Genomic DNA, 23,409 nt, shown 5'->3' with positions numbered 1-23,409 from the left:
ATTTTTAGTCAGGGCTTTGACTGGACTATTCCAGAATGTGTATTTCATTGTTATGAAGGCATTCTAATTTAGATTTGCTTCTAAAGTATGGGTTGTTGTCACATTTCAGCACCTATCCTCTTATGTGCTTCAACTGTGTGACAGACTTCCTCACGTTTTTTCTGTAAAATATCACAATAAACTTGAGTTCATTGCTCCACTGATAATAGCAAACTTTCAAAGGCCTGAGGCAGCAAGGTAGCCGCATATAATGATGCTCCCGCCACCATACTCAGAAGTGGAGATGTAACCAAGAATAACTAAAAATGGGGTTCATTCTGCCAATCTAAAATAATGGGGTTTCTGTCCAAAAACATATTGCTGCACCTTTGAGGTTTGCGAAAAAGCATTTATATGCTTCATAAAATTACTGCAAAATATTCTGTAGACCAACGTTGAAACCAAAGTTGAATTTTTCAGGGGAACACATAGTATCATGTTTGGAGGAGAACTGGAGAACCACACCTTCACCAAAACATCATCTCCAGCTTTGAGTATGGTGGCGGGAGAATCATTATATGCGGCTACCTTGGTGCCTCAGGCCCTTGTCAGTTTGCTATTATTAGTGGAACAATGAACTCAGAAGTTCATTGAGATATTTTACAGAAAAAATGTGAGGTAGTCTGTCACACAGTTGAGGCACACAAGAGGATGGGTGCTGAAATGGGACAACAACCCATATTTTAGAGGCAATTGACTTTTGAATTGCTTCATAACAATGAAATACACATTCTGGAATAGCCCAGTCAAAGCTCTGACAAAAAACATTTGAGATGATATGGCATGAAGTCAAGAAAGCTATTCACTCCAGATATCCCAGAAACCTTGCTGCAGAAGGGCAGTTTTCTAAAGAAGAGGGAGTCAAGATACATCCAGATTGTTTTGTTAATCTGATCTGCAACTACAGGAAACATCTGGTTGAGGTTATTGCGACAAACTTAGGGTTAAAACCTATTGAATGCAAGGGTGTACTTACTTATGCCTTTCTGTCCTGTGAATGTTTACATCTTATGGCCAATGAAAATAAGTAAACTTGTAAATGCTTGGGTTGAATTAGTTAAAGCAGACTCTGGTTGTTCCTTCTTGTGATTTCCGGGAAGATCAGATCATGCTTTATGACCAATTTTGACAGAAATGTAAGAAATTTCAAAGGGTGTACAAACTTTTTCTTGGGACTGTATAGTCTAGGCAATGGGTGCAATATAATGGGAGAATCGCTCGGAAGGTGATAAAAGCGTGAAACTTGGCACAAATGTTCATTAGGACATGCTTATTAATTTCAGGGGTGGAGCCACTCAGAATTCAGCGTTGCATAGCAACGGTTGCTAGGTGAAGCATCTTCCTTAACAACCAGCATCAGAAATACAGTTCCCAGCAATTTTGTGGTGTTATGATGTCTAAATATTGACTCCTTGCCCTAATATTACTTAATATCAGGGGTGGAGCCACTCAGAATTCAATGTTGCCTAGCAACCGTTGCTAGGTAAAGCATCTTCCTTAGCAACCAGCATCAGTAATACAGTTCCCAGCAATTCTGTGGTGTTATGATGTGTAAATATTAACTCCTTGCCCAAATATCACTAAATATCAGAGGCGGAAGCCACTCAAAATCCAATGTTGCCTAGCAACAATTGTTAGGTAAAGCATCTCCATTAGCAACTAGCATGAGTAATACAGTTCCCAGCAATTTTGTTGTTATGTCTAAATATTGACTCCTTGCCCTAATATCACTAAAATAATGCATCATAATGCTTCAAATACTGCAATATATATGATTATGACCTTTCATAATCAATTAACTTTCCTGAGCAACAAACATCAACAACACAGTTTTTAATCAGTTCTGTGGTATGATATGTGTATCTTGACTTCGCTATATCACTGTATTAAAGGTAGAGTAGGAGATCTTTGAAAAACGGTTCCTGTGAGCTATATTTTTGAAAATACACAGCCCGCCTCTCCCTTCAGCCCTCCCCTCAAAGCCACGCCTTCAAAACACATGAACGCGCATGCAGTCTGTCAAGTGTTCGGATTATCCCGGGAACCCACGAGAGCTCACGAGGCGGGGCTAGAACTAGAAGCCACGTCAAATCGATNAGCCAAGCTAACTTCCAGCCATGGCACTGTCTCCGGCTACGGTAAGAATGTTCAACATCACAATAAACGCACAGGCCGTCATGGTTGCCATTTCAAGAAATATTGATGACAGTAGATGTATACTAGATTAGTTATTGAACTTGACTTGATACATGTTACTTATCTCATTCTAACTTCCTAACACTGATGACAGATGCTATACCGTCATCCCTAGACAGTAGCCAGTAGCTACAGTACTGACATGGATTTATTTTGACAGATGTGTACAGCAATATACATTTTACTATTGTATTTATATATACCCGACACCACAATCCGTAGTGTTTTAGGCAAGGACGTCAGTTATGTACGAATCTTACGGGGATATTTCACTTGGGTTGCCGCACGCGCAGACACAGGAACAGAGGGAGCAAAGAAAAACAACCGAACTGATCAACGCTAATTAAATTGTTTTGGCTGACGATATTTTCATATGCTTTAGACCTTCCACGACCACGACGAGAGCTCCAGCTTTCCTGGCCCATCACAATCATAACGACCTAACAGCCCAGTAGGACCGATGGCCAGAGATGGAGGAGGAGGAAGATAGACGCAGCAGAGGGCGGGGATATTGATTAGGAAGACTCCAACAGAATTGACGCCCTGCTAACTGTAAGGATGTACATTCATCCCACAATAACATATGTCCTGCTGTATTCCTCCAGATGTGTAAGTATTATATGGATGTTATCACAACAGATGTACTCTATATCGCATCACGAGCAGGCTGCACGAGTACACCTGTTGTGATAACACCCATTACAATATTTCTACTCCTATGAGTACTAGTGTGATATGACATGGTTGTAGGTACACAACACCAGTGGTAGTTCAAGTACATCCATAAAAGCCCTTCTACTTCATACATCTGTGTGCCCCTGGCACAACACCAGTTTGTAAGAAATTGACTGCAAAACGTTGTATGCATACAATTGGCACATCTTTATTTATATACACAATAATGATTGCTTATGTCCATATCGGTCTTATTGTCAATAGTTATTTAGTCCCCATCATCAAATAGAAAATGCATTACATAAAACGTATTTATTGCTTTGCAGGCCTTGATTCAATCATTGAATTTGAAGCAATCCCATCGGTTACTGCAGCGTGCCCTGATCCGTGACCCCAGTTTGATGTTCGACCTGGCACATGACATCTGGTCCTCAGTCACAGCCCAGTAGCACAACCAACCTGGCGCCTCTGCGCAATCTGTAAGGAGATGCCCATGAACATTGAAAGGAAATGCTGTGGTGTTCTCAGTTTTGATGGAAGACTTTGGGCTGATGTAGGACTAGGTGAGAGAAACGGACTCTTCAGGCATGCAGCCTACAGACAGTATGGGGCACTTGAACAGGGTTGACGTTGTAATACACAGTACAATACCCAGGATTAGCCAGGGTTACCCTGCTCCACTAGAGAAATATAAAAGGTTTATACAGAGTACGGTATAAAACACACAAACCGGCAGTGTGCAGAGTTTATTTTTCATTATCTGTAGGAGCATTAATCTGTACATTTATACATCTCACCTTTTTTGTTTGGAACCATGTTTGTCTTGTTACCTTTGTTTTTTTTTTTAATACATAGAAAATAAATGCAACCTGTCAAATAATCTTCTGATTGTAGTCTTGTGGAATATATAAATTATGTAACCATGCATTTTCAGTCAGAGAATGAATAAAAAAAGCCACACAGTCAAATTGTGTCCACCAATATTTACTGTCATTGAAATGTATGGACAATTTAAACAATGTATTACACATGACACTAGATACATTACTTTATACTATATTTACAGTTGTCATTACCACACAAAAACTCGGGGAAGGTGGGTAAGTGCAGCAGCTGTGAAGGGCCTAGTCTGAGGTTGGAGGCGTCTGTGCTGTAAAAAGATTAACAGAATTAGAAATCACATATCTGACAGTAGCTCCAGTGACATTTTAAATGTAAGTAACCTGGGTTGTTGGGGCAGGGACACCAAAAATAACTCCTTTATCTGGGCTCACCTGGTTGTGAGTGTCTGCAGTCAGCCATCCCTCTTGGGGCAGAAAGTCTTCTGCACAGGACGGTGCCCTGAAGGTTGACGTTCACAGTATGCAGCCTTCATGTCCTGGAACTTTTATTGTGCAATTTTCCATATCTGAAACAAGCAATGTGTTATACTATATTAGGGCTTCATTACATCAAATTACACAGTAGGGTTTTACAGGGTGTTGGCTACAGTCCCAGGAGCAAAGTGGAGTTGTGTGCCTTGCTCAAGTGCACTTCAGCTGTGGATGGAGATGTAGGTAGGGAGAGGTAAGGATGGGATTTTAACCTGCTTCTCTCTGTGATCTTAGGACCACCTCTCACCATCAGGTGATGGCTGCTACCTCAAATTTCACTCATGGCCCAAGTTATGATCTGTAATCAGCATTGTTTTTACCTTACAAAAATAAATGTAAATGCATTCAGCACCATGGGGGGCTGTGAAGACCTTTGAGTATATTTGCAGAACTACATACTGAATTGAGCCATCCGCCTTTCTCTTGGTTGGTGTGTTGAGATGGTGACTGCAGTCCAGGCTTCTTGGATCGGAGAAGAGCTGTAGCTTTTACTGGCATAAGTATGTGGTTGTGGAAGGACCCTGTCTGCGGTTGACCTGAGGGAAAAAAGAGCACAAATTGCATATTAGCACAGAGCCCATGCTTAGACCATAGACAGATAAATCATCTGGCACAATCTGCATGCAACCAACAGAACCTAGAAAGAGACAGATTAGCAGCAATAGGCTACACAAAGGGGACAAGTACACAAAAAACATGCAAAGTGTTCTGATTAGGTGCATGGAGGTAGTCTGTGTTGATTCCAGCAACCTCAAAGACTGAAAAGTGTCCCAGTGTATTGAATTGAAACCTATAGCGTGTGTGCGCGCACACATAGGAATATGATAATTTAGTGTATCAATTACAACTACAGGATCTGTTCATATGCTTTTGTCAGATAGAACCATTGTTTCTCAAAGGCAGATCATTCCAAAAGGGATAGTAGTATCTGCAACTGGACGAAATTACACCCACAAACATGAAAAACATTTTAACAACCCAAAGGCAGCCTTGATGTGAGAGTGAACCTGATGAAGCATTAGCGAAATGCATTGTTCAGCAAATAAACTACCAGTGTGTGGTGATTCATCCTTCATTTACTTGGCAGCCTTGATATGTTGTGATACAGGAGCAAGGAACAGCTATGGAAAACACCACAACATTGGAATGGACAAAGCAGAACATTTCTATATAACCATGGTAAAAACAAATAATGTACCGGCATCTCCATGTGATCATTCAGTGTAGCCATCACAATAAAGATCTGCTGTGTAGCCGTCATGGTCATTAGGTGGTATTTATCAAATGCAAAACTACTGTCTTCTCAAAAACGACATCAGCGAGTTAACAACATTAGTTCTACACCCACAATCATGTTACATTTGAAAACCCAAAGGCAATCTATTTTGCAATGCTGGAGTGGCGAACAGGTTGTGCTTGTGCTTGCTACAGTATTACCATCGTCATACAACAGAGACGTACATACCCAAAGCAAAACATGCAAACGATATATTTTTGTAAACCACTAGAAAGACATGGGCTTTGCTGGTCAAAGTAATGTGTGTGTAAACATGGTAGGTTACTTACTTATTACGGGGTGAATCCGTATTTAGTTACTGAACGCGGGTGGAGAAGGGGAATTGAGAACAGGTGCTTCCATCCTCCCAGCTGGTTTGTCGCTCGTTCGCACAACTAGATTCTAGTAGCAAAACACACAAGAGTAACCGTCTGAGTTACAAACGTGGTAGGTGTGAATACGCCCTAAGGTAGCAGCTATGTTAAGCAAGGTAGCAGCTAGATATGTTGGAACTTGAGCTAATCCTCTGACCCCTCTCAATGGATAGGCCTACTTGCTTAAAAAAAGACACCACTGTGTCCTAAACCAATTCACAAAATATTATACAGACAAATATATTACCTCACCTCTCGATTAGAAATGTGGTCACCAAAGCCTATGTTTGAAGCCGCTGCCGTAGCCGACATCTGTGTCCAAGAGTGTCAGGTCCCATTTCCAATTGTCAGCCCGTGTTGGAATCTGGTCTTGCGAGTCCAATGACTATAATCCAAGGGACTATGTTATCCTGAAATGGTTAGTCCAGTGTAACAAAAGCCAAAGTTCTTCCTGTAGCTCTGCAAAAGCCAGCAAAGTTTCCAAGTAGCTCAGCCTGCTGCTAACTCTCGTTACCTTGCTAGCCAAGTGATGATGAGCCTCGTCGCGTGTGCATGAATGATGGGGGCGGGGTCGGTCAAGTTCACGAGTAGGTGAACGCGCAGGGAGGAGGGGTGAGTGCTGGTGGTTGATGGACGTGTCAGAAACCAATAGAAGTGATGATGAGTATTACTTCTATTGGTTGCCGTTTTCTTCTGACTACGCCCTCTACACTGGACCAAAATATTTCGGGGTTTTTTTTCAAACTCTCTATTTTAATGGGTGCTATGGCGTCATGAGGGGTTTTTCAGATGATATGGTAAAACATGTTCCAGAAAAACATCTCCTACCCCACCTTAAAAGGTTACATTAAAAGGTTATATAGCAAATGGGGCATTGTGACTCCTTTGGTGCCATTCTAGAAACCACAAAGCATTGCAATTATGTGAATATAATTCTCACTTAAGTTCTTCTTGAACACATTTGTAGTAATGAGGGGCTTTTTCACTGCATTTTACATGTGCCTACTGCATACCGATCATTCAGAGCACAAAATTACTACTTTGGAAAGAAAGATGCCTGCATGAACAACATATTTTGCCTGTGTTGTGTCAAATGACAAAGTAATTGTTGACATGCGTATCCAGGAACTAATTATAAAATCCTAAGTGGATTACGTGTTACAAATCATTTAGACAACTGTAACAAGCTTTCAAAATAAACGGAGTCTGTCTAAAATGATATGCTTTAATAACAGTAGAGTCTTGAAATGCAAAGAAATGTTTTTCTCTTAACCAATAGTTGTCAGGTTAGCATTTGGTTACAATCATAACTACTGTTTGCCTATCACTGTATTAATATAGTTCTTGTATATTCCAAATATCCAAATTTAAAACTTAAATGTGCTGTTACACTAGTCTGGACACACTCATAATTCTTGTGATTAACAAAATGTTGCTTTGTGGATTTATAAAAGTACTCTAACTCGGACTGACTGAATTTTGCCTTCAAGCCACATTGTCTATGTATTGATGGTGTATGTGGGCCAACTGTAATACAAATTTGCAAAGATCTTGCGGGCCTAATGGCCGGTGGTTCTGGCCAAATTTGGTCCCCTGGCCTGAGTTTCACATCCTTGTCTTAACTTAATTCTTACAGTATTTACACTGAACCTTTATCTAATGGAATAGAAGCGCTGTACTGTTTCTCTATCCAAAACACTACTGACGTACCATTCTATCATTAACCTGATTATTGCAATGTGTACAAAATAGACAATTTCACTGCCAAGTGCTTAGGCATTACATTGTTACAGTCATCTTTCTGTGCCAGTTAATGACAGTTCCTGGGGCTCAAACTCTCTTCAGCCATATATGAAGGTGTGGAAAACACTCTTATTAACCTTATCCTTACTTAACCTTAACCTTAATGGGCTGAATCTAGACAAAAACAGACAATCTGGGTTTGAATGAGTGCTTAAGCCACTGCTGCCTACACAGTATCAGTTGTGTTGTCTTAGCCTGGGAAATCCCATGTTGCTTTGCACATTCCAGTCTGAAAAGCTTGCATGGATTCTATCCCTCAGCGAGGCAACTAAATTGTATGTGTTTTACTGTCAGGAATTTGAAAGTGTAATTCCTAAATGTTGTATGTTGTCAGGCAATTGCCTTTTTCTTTGGATACAGGAATAGCAACTGTAAAATTGTATGAGTGTTTAAACTCTCTTTAATTTAGATGAGCACAATACAAGAACGAGTTAGAATGGCAAGAATAACAAAGAGGAAATTATCTCCGATATTGAAGGTATATCAACTCTTTAACTATTATTGCAGTGATATTAGGACAAGTACTTGCTATGCAACATTGAATTCTGAGCGTCTCCACCCCTGAAACTGATAAGCATGTCCTAATGAACAAGGACAGACATCATGACACCACAAAAGTGCTAAGAAACTATCAGTGATGCTGGTTGCCAAGGAAAATGGTTTGCATAGCAACCATTGCTACGCAACATTAATTTCTGAGTGGCTCCACCCCTGAAACTGATAGACATGTCCTAATGAACAAGGGCAGACATAATGACACCACAAAAGTGCTAAGAAACTCTATCCGTGATGCTGGTTGCTGAGGAAAATGTTTTGCCTAGCAACCGTTGCTATGCAACATTGAATTCTGGGTGGCTCCACCCCTGAAACTGATAAGCATGTCCTAATGAACAAGGACAGACATCATGACACCACAAAAGTGCTAAGAAACTCTATCCGTGATGCTGGTTGCTAAGGAAAATGCTTTGCCTAGCAACCGTTGCTATGCAACATTGAATTCTGGGTGGCTCCACCCCTGAAACTGATAAGCATGTCCTAATGAACAAGGACAGACATCATGACACCACTAAAGTGTTAAGAAACTCTATCTGTGATGCTGGTTGCTTAAGAAAATGTTTTGCCCTAGCAACCGTTGCTATGCAACATTGAATTCTGGGTGGCTCCACCCCTGAAATTGATAAGCATGTCCTAATGAACACTTGTGCCAAGTTTCATGCTTTTATCACCTTGCGAGCGATTTTTTCACCCATTGCCTAGACTAATAGGGCTATAGCATAGCTTTCAGGTAAGCCAGAGTAGGGCCTGTTGTAGCGTCATAGGCAAGGGTCAGAGCCAGGCGCGGAGTGGCCGTCGGGAGATCGGGGACTTGTCCCGGTGGGCCGCGGCCGTGAAATGTAATAATGCGACCGCACTATATTCTTCACCGGCCCTCACGTCCTGATATTGTACTTATTATATGGTTGTGACGTCATCTGTCGAATGCTCCATTCATTTCAACGGGGCTCCCCAACGTTCGGACGTCTGTTATTTTTCGATAACGGACGGGTTGGTCTATAACAGACCGCTGTCAATGGCAACAAGACTTTTCACTGCTAAAGCGACTTTTCAACAAGACTCTAATCAGCTGCTGTGATAGACAGCACCCGTTGTCCTGGCTACCGCTGTCAATGGCAACAACACGTTCACTGCTAAAGCCACTGGCTTGTATACAAGTCAGTGGCTAAAGCGAATGTTTCATATCACTCCGCAGGGGGTCCGGTCTTTTGTCACTCTAATCAGCTGCTGTGATAGACAACACCTGTCCTGGCTACCTAGCTGTTGCCTAGCGGTGTTCCACAACGGCACTGTTTTGTTTTGCGCAGCAACAATATTAACATTAAATAGGTCTAAAGAAATGTCCCCGCATGTGTGAATCATTTAAGTATATCCATATAATAAGCGGGTTAACTTTCCGCGAGTCGGTCGCTTTGTGGAATAGCAGCACTTCAGAGAGAACAAGACCCCTCCGCTCCGCGTCGGGGTCTAAAGATTCTCTCTGTCGTGCTGCTATTCCACGGTAGCGACCTTCTCCCTAAACGTTAACCCTTACTTATTAGCACTGACTTCCCACTTTCCACAGCATTGTGTTTCACTACTGCTGACTAGCCAGTATTTATACCATATACCAGACGGCAATACCTCACTGACGGTGTCAAACAGTAAATTGGCCACACCCCTTCTCTACTGATAATTTTCATACACCGTAGATCGCGGAAGTTTACAAGATCTTAGTAACACAGTTTTGTTTTCAGTATTTGAAGAACCTGTGATATGTATATTGGTTACCAAAGGATGGAAATATTAATAAATTATGATTTATTTTCCGATTTCCACAGGACTGTTACAGTTTACAGTCTTTCCAGTCCATTCACTTGCTCTGTGGTTATTGACTTGGGTTACGAACAGACTCCACCAAGTGGTAAGGAAGAGAACTGCGCCTAACAGAAGCAATGGGTTTTGTTTTGATTTTTTAGACCGTCAGTATATCTCCTTATAGTCAAAATAATATTATTATCATACATATATTTATATGTGGTACATTTAGGATGTAGCCTATGTCTGAAGAAATGGAACAAAATAATTACCACACAAGATTCTGATGTGACCAGAGCTGTGGATTAAAGTAGAGTGATTGCAAGAAACAAAGACATTTGCTGCGACGAAGACAGCGTTTTAAGGTAGGCCTACACCGTTTGGTTATACATTTTGTTGACTTATGGTTGTGGTTTGAAGTAGCTATTAGGTTTGGCTTATTTGCTGCATGGTGGGTTTATTGCACAATGTAGACAGACTTTTTGTAAGCTATAGGCTACTATACTATATTTTGTAAGCCTACTCTTCTAAAAATCCCCACACTCAAAACTTTGTGCCCATGCTCATCCTGTCTTCCTTAAACGATATTTCAATTTCAAACTGTCAAAATGACAGTGGAGTGCACATTTGCATGGAACAGTAGCGTGATGTAGCCTAACCTAGTAGGCCTATGAATGCTTTGGACTGTGATGGCTCCAGTGGTGTAGTCTACTTTTTGAAGTGGGTATACTGTTATTTGAGCATTTTTTGATGTGTGTGTATAGTCTACTGTATATATTTGTGCTATTGTAAATAATGGATCAATCAATTTTAAGTGGGTATACTGTAATCCCTGAAATTTTGAAATGGGTGCATATACCTGCGTTTTACGTAGACTACACCACTGGCTGTGCATTTCATCAAGGTGTAGGCTACAATTCTCCACTTCAGGTTGATATTTTGACAACACTAATGTCCACATGTAGTACGACTGCAGATTTCGTGGCTTTTGTCTTTTTGGTTAGGAAACCATGTTGTTCGCTTTGTTTTTTTTTTTTTGTTTTTTTTTTGTTTTTTGTTTTTTTTTAAAAAGAGGGCCGCCAAGGGGAAAATTCTCCCGGTGGGAAAAGGTGGGCCACTCCGCCCCTGGTCAGGGCCTTGTATTCAATTAGGGCATGAGAAAGAGGACATGACTGGGAAACTGAGGCTATGTGGTCAGAGAATGATAGATGGTCATCAACGATGACACCTAGATTTCTTGTGGCCTTATTTGAGGCAACAGTAGCAGAATCCATATTGAGCTCGATATCATGGAAACCTAAATCTTTGGCTGGGATCACCAGCAGTGCATTTGGGCGAGGCTCAACTGAAGGTTGCATTCCTTCATACTTGTGGATAATTCAGAGAGGCAAGCGAAAATGTGTGTGACCGTGGAGTCATCTGGCACAAAGTAATTGTGCTTCATCGGTGTAACAGTAGTATGAGAAGCTGTGAGAACAGATAACATGGCCCAGTGATGTGGTGTACATGGCAAATAGGAGTCCCAGCACCAGCCCTTAGGACACCTCTGTGGAGAGGCTATGATTTGAGGACAGCTGACCTTGCCCTTGATACATGCTAACAATGATACCACCAGACTCAAAGAATGTCTGGAAGAACTTGAGACACATAAAACTCAATTATTTATCTAAGAGAGATGTTAAATAATCATGTTTTGAAAAAAAATGCTAGCTAGTGTGTCTGCACAAAGATTTTTAGATTTACTACAAAACAAAAAGGGATGTCCATAATCTCTTCTGAAGATATATTCTGGTTTACTAGAAACAAAATAAAAGAGTAATTTTGAGCTTGGCTTTTTCAGATTTTGAGGTTTTGCATTTTGAAATTTAATGCATATTTAATTAGATATAGTCCAATTACCATATTAAAACATAACATTTCAGAAAACTTGCAATACATTTTTTCTCACAAATATGTGAGTAATCACCGGATTAAGTTTCATGGTGATATCGGCAAGCTAAATTTTTTGGCCTATTCACCTGGAGTGTCTCTTGACCCTTAAAATAAGCCTATGGCAGCCATGTTGAAAAAAACTAATTTCCCAAAGTCAGATTTTACTAGATTTTTAGTATGTCATTTAGCAGGTCCAATAGTAATAGAATCCATAAAAAAAACCTTTTGTATCAATTTTTTGGGGTTAAACCCTAAATGTACTCGCCTATATGGCCCCTGTTGTAAAAGAACCCAGGCCTTATCTGCCCCCAGGTGAGCACAAAAAGGAATTGCAATTAAATATCCCAAGAGAAAAGGAGCAGATGGTTTCCCAAGTCAGATCAAGTCAAGTAAGCTTTTATCGTCATACCATGAAAGGACACATGACTGACATTTACAGAAAGTGCAAGGCAGGACAATTAACAGTGATGGACCAATAAACAGTAAATTGATAAATAATGACTTAGCATTTAACATTGGTGAGTGACAGTGATGGACCAGTGATAAATCAGTAGGCCTAACAATAAGTGATAGAGTAATAAATAAAAATATAAACATTTAACATTGAACATTTAACATATAGGGGAAAAGAATAGAAGACATAATAATAACAATAATAATAATACTTTATTGCATTCTCGCAGAAAATGCTGGAAGCGGGCTTGCCTTTTGGGGCAGAGCTGAGCAGTTTTATTTTTGATATCTCGATACCTAAATTAAAAACAAACTATTGAGAAAACAAAGCTAAAAGAAATGTGGGGAAAATCCATCCACCCAGTCAGAAGTTATGGGCCAAACGTGTTGTAGCTCCGCGTTTTGGGGATATACTAAATGACATGCTATTTTAAGTTGGCTAAGGAACACTGATATAATTTTGAAAATCAACATGGGTCTGAGTGGGATTCGAACTCACAAACTCCATATCTCTAATCCAGCACCTTTGTCATTGATTCTAAATGACATGCATGCTATTTTAACTTGGCTAAGGAACACTGCATATGATATAATTTTGGAAATCCACATGGGTCCGAGTGGAATTTGAACTCACAACCTCCATATCTCTAATTCAGCACCTTTGTCATTGATTCTAAATGACATACATGGCATTTTAAGTTGGCTAAGGAACACTGCATATGATATAGGCCTAATTTTGGAAATCCACATGGGTCCGAGTGGGATTCGAACTCACAACCTCCATATCTCTAATCCAGCACCTTTGCTACTGAGCCAAGCAGCTAGCTGTCATAAGCATTCCAGCAATACAATATCACATTGCATTGAAGAGCTGTACAATAGAATTTTAGAGTTGTAGTGCAGGTGCTCGTTAAACGGTTCAGTCACAAATGGACCTCTTGTTGCAGATGGCCTGACCTCTTCAGAAAGGCACTTCAAGAATCAATAGGACACAGCCATTGGGTTTTTTTACACACCTGCCATTTAAAATGTAATGGGAGTTGGGACATGATATTTTCACCGTTTAGACTACATGTCATAGAGCTCGCTAACAATGCATAAACTAAACTTCTAGATGAAAGTGTTGATGTTTTATGAACAAAAAAGCCTCCTACACACTGATCTGGGCCTCGTTTCCCGATAACGATGGTTCTTAGCCTTACGTGTGTCGTTAACCAGTGATCCTACGAATGTTCTTAGATTTCATACGACTGTTTCCCAAAGACACTCGTACATGAACGCGCGTGCACAGCCTCTAAGATCATTCGTAGCGTCGCTCTTAAGGATCGCTGTCCACATATGTGGTGCTGAAGTGTACTCGGAGTGAACTGCGCCGTCATCTGCTGCTAAACCATTTACAAAATGTAAGGCGTGTGTCAGTATCAAAAGTTGTTTTCTATAAGGGTGGGACTACATTTGTAGCAGTTTGCAACTATCGACAGGAGTTATTGTTGGCAAATTAAATAAAATGCACACACACAATGAAATCATGCAAAACTCCCAACTGACGGTAATAATGAGCTACGTCGTTAAGACCCAGATAAAGCGCGTGCACTTGGCTACTGCAGCTTAATATTTAAGAAAAGTAGGCCTAGGCCTAGTTGGAGTTCCAAATTGGAATGCGCAAAGTTACAACCTCAAGGCGTTCAAGGCTTGACAACTGTCGGGAGCACGTCAGCATGCTGTTTTGAAAAACAATGTCCATCAAAATTGACACATCCCCTCGCTGCCTTTTTGTTATTGCTAGAGTCGGAATAGGCCTAGGGAGAGGAGCTTGGCACATGTGGTGAGCGGTGCGCAAAGTACCGCGCGCTCAAGACTTTCACAACTGTGAGGACATTGTTGCACGGCAGTCTGCTGTTATTAAAACAAAAAAATCTACACGAATCCCCATCGCTGCCTTTTTAATTTTTGTCACCCTTCGCCTACAAGTATCATGTATTTTCGGCGTCGCCTTCCCTTTCTTAGGCTACTTGAAAATGAAAGAGGGTGCAACAACTCGCTGACCATTTTTCTTCAAAAAATATAAAATAAATAAAGTTTCGGAAGTTGCCTTCCGACATCAACACTCTTGTCTCTGGTTGCCGAAGCCCCTTATTCATTTTGCCTTGTTCTTGTTCATGAAGCACCCACACAAATTATGATTGATCACAGTTTAATTATGCCCATGGGTTTCTCAAACACAGTCGAACAATTTTACTACCTGTTATAGGCCTACACATCCACAATTAATGTTACCTTCTTATTTTCGTTGCAGTGTCAACTGTGCTGCCATGATATTTAGGCTACACTCCCGTCTTAAAACATCAACTTGAAGCGCAAGTTTCCTCTTTTCCTATGGGTGTCTCCACTGTGCCATGCCTCTCGCGTCTTAAAACAGCAATCTTATGCGCAGGTTTCTTCTTTTCCCTTCATATCCTGTGGGTGTCTCCACTGTGCCATGCCGCTACGATCAATCTTAGCGCGTTAAGACTACTCTAGACCACTCGTGGATTGCTCTTAGAGTTACGTGTCAACCTGCGATGGTTCTTTGCTAAGTTGGCTTTGGGAAACGCTCCATGAGCTCTACGATGGTGTTACGTGTGAACTTAAGTAGCATGTAGCGTTAAGTAGTACTTAAGGCCCTTTCGGAAACGGGGCCCTGCACAAGAGAATCAAGCCAGCAAGAAACTGTACTTAGAGATTACTATTACACTTACTTAATAGTGAAATACAAGTCAAGTCTATGCTGTCAAGTCAAACAGCAACCGTGTGTGTGTGTGTGTGTGTGTGTGCGCGCGCAGGCCTGTGTGTGTGTGCGCCCGCGTGCACGTGTTTGTGTGGTCTTTTCCATGAGGGGCAGCATTGACAGGGGTATTGTGTGTGTTGGATGTTGCAGGGCCCCAGACAGTTCTTGTGCAGGTGAAGGTGCAGTCACATAGTGCACTTTTGCAGGCGCTGGTGAATGTGTGTGTGTGTGTGTGTGTGTGTGTGTGTGTGTGTGTGTGTGTGTGTGTGTGTGTGTGTGAGTGTGTGTGTGTGTGTGTCCTTGCCCTCTGGCACCCTTGGGCCCCCCACCCCCTGACCTGGCTTGGCCTAGGGACTATACCAGTTTATTTTACACTATATTGGCTGGCACATGGAGCACCTTGGAAAGATTATTACTGCAAAGGCTGTTTTGAAGGCTGGTTTGGGTCGCGGCCACAGGGTCAAGTTGGCCTGGCCCCTTGGGGCCTGCAGTCCCCTGGCCCTGGGCCCGCTAGGGCCAGTCATTAATCCACCCCTGCCTAACACAAACCTCTTCGCGCTGCTAAACTCATGCAGACGACTGCAGATCCTCCATGCCCAAACAGAAAGACTGAGGAAGAGTTTTTATCCTCCGGCAGTTGAACTTGAAATTGAACTTGACTGAGGTGCCCTGGAACAAGGCACCTAATCCTAGCCTGATTTTCATTGACTTTCAGATCTCGTACTGAGACTCTGGTCTGACCAAGAAGATAACAACGTTTCCAAACAGCATGGTTAATCCATCTCCCTCGGTTTGCAAATGATCAATCCCAAAAAGCTGTGCCGAAGTTAAAACAAACATTTTCTTAGTCCCAATAGAACGTCTCTTCTTAAACCATGTCACTGCCTTGAACAAGCCTCTACCCAGGACCGTTGGAGATGCTCAAAGTTGATTGGTTCCTGACAAAGTGGGTGGAGTTCCCCAGCCAGGCGGAGCTCAGGAATTACCTGAGCAAGCTCTTTTCATGAGTAATTTTGCAGCACAGAAGGTATCATTAGGAGGGCGGAGCCTGGGTAACCTAATCCCACATTGTTCTGAGTAACCGATTCAACCTTCCGCAAGGTGGCATTCTATTCTGACCCATTGCCCAGTGCTAGATGAATGATGTTATGTTAGGCCTATGTGTTTGCCCCACCTCACTTCTAGTAATGTAATATGATTTTAGAAGCGTAAAACATACCAGTTGAAGCCTTCAGTAACTGGGCTTGTGACTATCTCCAAAATGTGAAGGTTCAAACAGAAGGTTCCTTGTTGAAAGAAATAGTCTGAATGATAGGCATACAAGGCACACTGATCTTAGTGAAAAAAGTTTAAAATCTTTTATTATAATGGATAACGCCTACACGTTTCGACTGCAATCAGTCTTCATCAGGGCGAAACCAGTTGAAGCCCTCTGATGACAGGGCAGACTATTCTCTTGGTGTTTAAAACTTTTATTACATTAACCTCCTCCTTTACCTCTAACCAGTATGCCCTTCCACCTCGAAAATGGTGTATTTCCTTATTTTAATCATATCAGAGACATTCTGGCCATAATTTTGGAAACAACATTGTTTTAATAGTGAATTGAACAGGGGTGAACAATTATCTAAATCTAAATCTAAAATCCCTTTTTGATGGAATGAAAATAGTTCCACTCCGTAACTAAAGATGGCGCTAATAGCAAGAAGTGGGAGTCCACATTGGCAAAAGATTCCACTGGGTGATTGCAGTAACACAAATCAATGTTAGCGTGAGAGCCTACATTCACCAGTTAGGTATGTAAATAATTCATATACATTTGCCTTCAAATATTAATCGCTAAATTAGATGTTAATGCATTGTTGTTCGTTGTGGAACCCTGCAGATAATGTGTTGTTTGATTGCTTTCGTGTTCAAACGCTAGCGTATTATTGCGTGAATGTAGCAGGGCAGTCGCTAGGATATCCAGCGAACAGCTGCTAACATCAAGTCCAAAATTGTCTTTTGGTAGCCCATGTTATGTAAGTAGTTAATGCAGTTGTGAAACGAGCCTCGTTAGAACGGTTATATTATCGTAATGTCTTTGAACTAGTTACTTAAATGCTGGTGATTTCGAAACGCACAGTAATATTTTAATGTGTTTTAGCAACGTTAGCGAATATGCAGAAAGGTTGCCTGTGGGGTTCTGCTAGTTCCTAGTCCATTTTAGGTCTTGTAAAGTAGCAGCTACCATGATTAGCCTAGCTTGTCATTAGGCGCACCTAGACGAAATTGTGATTTATGAGTGAATGGGGGGTTAATTGTTTGTTTCTTACGCAGTCAAACTCTGTGCATTTTGTGTCACGTGTCTACATGTCAAAACAGTGTGTTGTATGTTCTAAGTTACTTGGTTTACTATACCTTTACCTTTGCTAAGCTCTGTGCAGTCTATGATTGGTTTGTGGAAGCCTTGCATTTGGCCTTCTGAAATGCTCACTGATTGCAACTAATTTGACGTGTAGAATACTGTACTACTTTCTACCATTATGTTGGCAATTTTTCGCTGCATGCCTACAATGATCGACCCTGTTGCTTTTGGTTTGCAATGAAAACTTACACATGAGCCCAGACATGACACTCGTTTGTTTACTAAAAATAAAGTATTGAGCAACTTCACATTTCGAAAAACGTTGAGCTAGCTGGGAATACTATTGCATGAAAATGATCGTTTATGTTATCAAATGCGTGTCCTGACAGCAAGAGAGGGTTCATGACATTGGCGGCTTGGAACAAGACACTGAAGTGTAGGCCTACTGTTTATTCATTGAACAGGTTTTGGTTTATTCACTAACCCTGATTTGCCACAGACATTGAAAGTAGATAGGTGTTTTGTCAAGCCTTAGCAATTAAGTGTTGGGGGAAACCCTGGCCTAATACAGGAGCCTGAAGTTCTTATTTTCTTAACGACAGCTGTGTGGGCCATCTGTTAGCAGGGGTCAGGAACCTATGACGCGAGAGCCACATGTGGTTCTTTTGGGAACTGTATATGACTCTTACTTACCAAGGGGTTGCCAACCGTCCCTTGAAATATGGAATTGTCCCGTATTGATACCGGTATATACATGTATAGGTTCCGTGTTTAGCCAAAACGGGACACGGGGACGTCAATTGGCAACCCTGTACTTGTTATCAATAAAAGTAATAGCTTGACATACGTAAACTTCAACTCCCATTCTTATTGTGACACAGCACTCCACAGCACACAAGTTCACACTGCACAGTGCAAAGAGGCAGCCCCCAATGGCGCACTGGTTAATTACTCCCCCCCCACCAACCTGGTGGGTCGGGAGGTGAACCGGCGAACCTTTGGGCTACAAGCCTGACGCCCTAACCACTTACCCATGACTGCCCTTTGTGCCCCCCTCCCCCAGAAGGCGTTGTGTGCCCCCCCCCAGCGGCGCCATCATGTGGCAGGAGGCCCGACGGCACGAGCGCAAGCTGCGCGGGATGATGGTGGACTACAAGCGGCGAGGGGAGCGACGGAGAGAGTATTACGAGAAGATTGTGAGTACTATTCGGATGTTTATTTTTATCCCTAACGTTTTGACATGCGTCTCCATCAGAGTCCTCGAGGACACACACACACACACAAATGCATACTTTTTTTGATGCACACTCGTAACATTGTTTTTCTTAATTTTTACAGAAAAAAGACCCTGCCCAGTTTCTTCAGGTGCATGGAAGAGCCTACAAGATCAGTCTGGATCCGGCAGTGGCGTTGGCGGCTGAGAGCCCCATCAACATGTAAGTTGGATAAGGCCTTCCCTTATCAGATGGGTGGGAAACCCTTTTAATACGAGGGGCCACTTCAGATTCCACCAAGGGACGTACTATGCACCCAAACAGGGATTTCCACCTGCACTTTAGGGTGTATATTATAAAGGCAGCAACCTTTAAAATAGACCCTACCTTCTCTGGGTCCTCCCCTGAATTATAACTTAATTGTATTGCAAATGTAATTTCTAAGACTCCTGTACGAAACATGTCAGATTTCATGTGAAACTGCACAGGAGAGATGGGTTCTCCAATCTCCACCCCTGCTTTATCAGACAGGAGCTTGTCCAATATCGGAGGGCAGTGATGGGGAAAACTGGGATCGCTTTAGATAGGTTGATTCCTTTATTGTGCCTAAGGGGAAATGTGTTTTTTTTCCCATCAACCATCAACACAGCCCAACCATATAAATACAGACAGACATTGAGACATAAACGGCAAAGAACTGAATGTGAGCAGAGAGCAAGTAAAGGCTCGACAGTTCATGTTGGGGAAATGCAGCGTCCTGAAAGGAATAAAGCTGCAGCCTTTAGATAAGCTCTTGTGCAGATAAGCACTGTTCTTTGGGTTTCCTCCTGCCTGCAACAAATTATTTATGCCCCCTCGAGGGCCTGTGTCTAGTTTTCCATGTTTGGGTGATCCAGACAAAGAGACTGGCACTCTCGTTAGGGAGAACTTCGTCTGCATTTCCCTTTACTGTGCTCATACAGCACCTACACCTATTTGAAATCAGGTATAGGGCTGTAAATCACAGCCTGTATCGATTTCTTTAGGCAGCGATTCCATTATTTTCGATAATAAGAATGCCCCATGATGCAATATGATTCAATTCGATCGTCGGCCGCATGATCGATGCACTGATGCTTATTGATTATTATTTACACCCCTGGGTATCTACCCTCTCAGGTACAGTGCCCTCCATAATTATTGGCACCCCTGGTTGAGATGTGTTAAAAGCCTTAAAATAAATTCAGTGTTTATTGCAGAAGAATACTGTCACACTGAAAATTGTAGGAAAATGTAGCCTTCAACTCAAATGAATTGTAAGAAAATCCCTGACTAAAAAATAATTATTTTTCATTAAATCACCTGTTCCACAATTATTGGCACCCTTAACAATTCCCAGGAAATAAATATAATTGAAGCATTTCTGTCATTTCTACAGTAGTTTACAAAGTTTACCAGAGTATGTAGGAACATTTAACCCATTGGCGCCTGAGCCAGTTTTTAGAAAAGGTCCCCAATGCCTGAGGGTTTTTTGAGATAAGAAAACTTGGTTGAAAACTCCTATGATAAATTCAATATCTCAGCCTCTGGAACACATAGGGACATGGGACAAATTGCATTTAAAAGGTAAAATCCTCTGCTTTCACGGGATTATGCTCATTCAGAATTAACACTAACACATATTCCTTAAAAAAATCATATCTCATAATCAAATGATTGAAAGAAAGTTTCATGTGCTTTCAGAATAGGCCTAATGCTTGATGCTGCTATTTATTATAGGCTATTAGGCTACTATTGCTACTGTTACAATAGCCGACTATAACTAAATCACAATAATCACTATTATTATAATTATTAGGCAGTCATTTCTGCCATAAATGGGGGACATTTGTCTGATACAGCCACTTGCTCTCCCACCGGCGAGTATGGCCGTTTTATTCCTCCAAACGTTATGCAGAGACCGATGAGCAATTTCATATCCTATTTTGAGACGGGGCTCCACTTTTAGCCGGATGTGTGGCCGCGCGTCTATAATTCGCATGTCTACCGTTGTCTGCCTCACCAATAGGTTATCACCATACCCGAGAGTTCCTCAGTGAAAATATTCTGCAATATATCTGAAGGACGTGCTTCCTCAGATATTGACGCCTTCGCCAATTGCCCCGAGTGTCGGAGTGAAGTTTTGGTTTTGGCGAAATCTAGCTGACTGTCTATTTGGAAGCCACTCGCCCACCTCTTCATGCGGCCGCGGCAAATCACACTCCTGCTCTCTATCTAAAGGGTCTTCAATCATATTTCCTTTCCTCGATTAAAATGTCTTCATTACCTTTCAACTGAACATCACGTTCGCTGTAACAGCGTGTCTTGCGAACCACAGCCTTCTTCTTCTTTTTTTTTTTTTTTTTACCTGTGTGAAATGGCTAAACAACCCACGTCTACAGAAGCAAGCATGGTTGATTGCGTTTGACATTTTTGTCGACGAATCAAACTTTTTTTTTGCTACATGATCTTTAAAAGAATCGAGAACATCCACCTCTTGTGTATTTGAACAAAACATTGTGCATTGCATCTCTCATGCGTCTTGAAAATATTGACAAATCAATAATGTTGCGTTTTGCAACAACCGGCGCCAGGGCCAATGTTGCGTAACGCAACAACCGGCGTCAATGGGTTAATTAGTAATTCATCACTTCCTGTTTCCCTGGGGTATAAATATGACGTGACACCGAGGCCATTTCTCTTATCCACTCTTAAACATGGGAAAGACAAAGGAACACAGCATACAAGTGAGGCAGATGTGCGTCGACCTTCACAGGTCAGGCAGAGGCTACAAGAAGATTGCCACTCAACTGCAGCTGCCCATATCCACTGTGAGAGGAATAATTAAGAAGTTCAAAACAACTGGAACAGTGGTAAACAAGCCTGGACGAGGACCCAAGTTTATTTTGCCACCACGCACAGTGAGGAGGATGGTAAGAGAAATCAAAAGATCTCCAAAGCTCACTGTTACAGAATTACACCAAATGGTAGCATCCTGGGGTCACAAAGTCTCCACATCAACCATCAGGCGCTGTCTACACGCCAACAAGCTGTTTGGGAGGCATGCACGGAGAAAACCTTTCCTCACTCACAATCATAAACGCAAGCGTCTGGAGTTCGCCAAGCGGTATTGGGGCTTCAACTGGGACCGTGTGCTTTGGTCAGATGAGACCAAGATTGAGCTTTTTGGCAACAAACACTCTAAGTGGGTCTGGCGTACCACGAAAGATGCGCATGCTGAAAAGCACCTCATACCCACTGTGAAGTATGGGGGTGGGTCAGTGATGCTGTGGGGCTGTTTCGCTTCCAAAGGCCCTGGGAACCTTGTTAGGGTTCATGGCATCATGAATGCTTTGAAATACCAGGACATTTAAAATCAAAATCTGTTGCCCTCTGCCCGAAAGCTGAAGCTGGGTCGTCACTGGGTCTTTCAGCAAGACAATGACCCTAAACATATGGCCAAATCTACACAGAAATGGTTCACCAGACACAAAATCAAGCTCCTGTAGAAGGAGAGAGGTGCCGCACACTCACAAGTTAAATAAACAGTTTTTTAATGTGACAACGTTTCGGCCGAAACGTTGTCACATTAAAAAACTGTTTATTTAACTTGTGAGTGTGCGGCACCTCTCTCCTTCTACAATTGCATTTTCTGGTTACCAGCACCTCTGTTTCTGGTGTGCGTTTTGCACCTCCACTCACCAAAATCAAGCTCCTCCCATGGCCATCTCAGTCCCCTGACCTCAACCCCATTGAGAACCTGTGGGGTGAGCTGAAGAGGAGAGTACAGAGGAGAGGACCCAGGTCTCTGGATGATTTAGAGAGATTCTGCAAAGAGGAATGGCTGAAGATCCCTCTTTCTGTCTTTTCCCATCTTGTGAAACATTATAGGAGAAGATTAGGTACTGTTTTGTTGGCAAAAGGGGGTTGTACAAAATATTAACACCAGGGGTGCTAATAATTGTGACACACATTATTTGATGTCAAATAATTATTTCTTTATGTGGGATTTTTTCCCCACTGAATAAATGCACTTGTATTGAAGGTTGGATTTTTCTCTTTTTTTCCATTAAGGTCCCATATTATTTAGAAAAAAAATAAAATATTTGGAAGCTAAAAAACACATCTCAACCAGGGGTGCCAATAATTATGGAGGGCACTGTATATGCAAACCAAGCATTTATTCATAATTCGCTATTTATGCTCTAGCAGGACCACATGTGTACAGCAATGACATTGCAATGTTAACTCGAACACTAATCTTATTTCATTCATTCATTCATTCATTCATCCATTCAGTCATTTATTCATTCAATCATGCATTCTTGTATAGAATAGAGTAGAATAGAATAGACTTTACTGCCATGCAAGTATTCATGCTTGCATGCCACCCAGCTTTTTACTAACTGTGTCTGCTTCATTCCAGGATGCCTTGGCAGGGTGATGTCAACAACATGATTGACAGGTTTGATGTGCGGGCACACTTGGACTACATCCCCACCTACACACCCCCGCTGCTCAACACCACGTGAGTACTTCAACAAATACTCGTATTTCAAATCCTGGTGCACAGTGTTCCCAATACTGTTT

The 23,409-nt window shown here is 41.7% G+C and overlaps 1 protein-coding gene and 2 long non-coding RNA genes across 3 annotated transcripts; 2 read left to right on the top strand and 1 right to left on the bottom strand.

Annotated features, from left to right (window-relative positions):
* Window positions 1-2,136: 2,136 nt before the first annotated feature.
* Window positions 2,137-3,337, top strand: LOC134444619 (uncharacterized). Its single transcript, XR_010034045.1, has 3 exons — window positions 2,137-2,177; window positions 2,618-2,787; window positions 3,237-3,337. It is a non-coding gene; the product is annotated as an uncharacterized LOC134444619 (long non-coding RNA).
* Window positions 3,338-3,903: 566 nt separating this feature from the next.
* Window positions 3,904-6,549, bottom strand: LOC134444618 (uncharacterized). Its single transcript, XR_010034044.1, has 5 exons — window positions 6,186-6,549; window positions 5,850-5,961; window positions 4,683-4,819; window positions 4,185-4,318; window positions 3,904-4,060 (listed from the first exon to the last, which is right to left on the bottom strand). It is a non-coding gene; the product is annotated as an uncharacterized LOC134444618 (long non-coding RNA).
* Window positions 6,550-16,959: 10,410 nt separating this feature from the next.
* On the top strand, window positions 16,960-23,347 carry LOC134444617 (CLK4-associating serine/arginine rich protein-like; the record flags this gene model as incomplete). Its single annotated transcript, XM_063193874.1, has 4 exons — window positions 16,960-17,036; window positions 18,651-18,783; window positions 18,926-19,023; window positions 23,246-23,347. Coding segments are annotated over exons 2-4 (299 nt in total), but the record flags the coding sequence as incomplete, so codon positions are not given.
* Between the last annotated feature and the right edge of the window lie 62 nt (window positions 23,348-23,409).

This window comes from Engraulis encrasicolus, unplaced genomic scaffold (assembly GCF_034702125.1).
Source record: "Engraulis encrasicolus isolate BLACKSEA-1 unplaced genomic scaffold, IST_EnEncr_1.0 scaffold_632_np1212, whole genome shotgun sequence".
In the NCBI taxonomy this organism is placed as follows: domain Eukaryota; kingdom Metazoa; phylum Chordata; class Actinopteri; order Clupeiformes; family Engraulidae; genus Engraulis; species Engraulis encrasicolus.
This window is presented reverse-complemented; position numbering and strand designations above follow the sequence as displayed.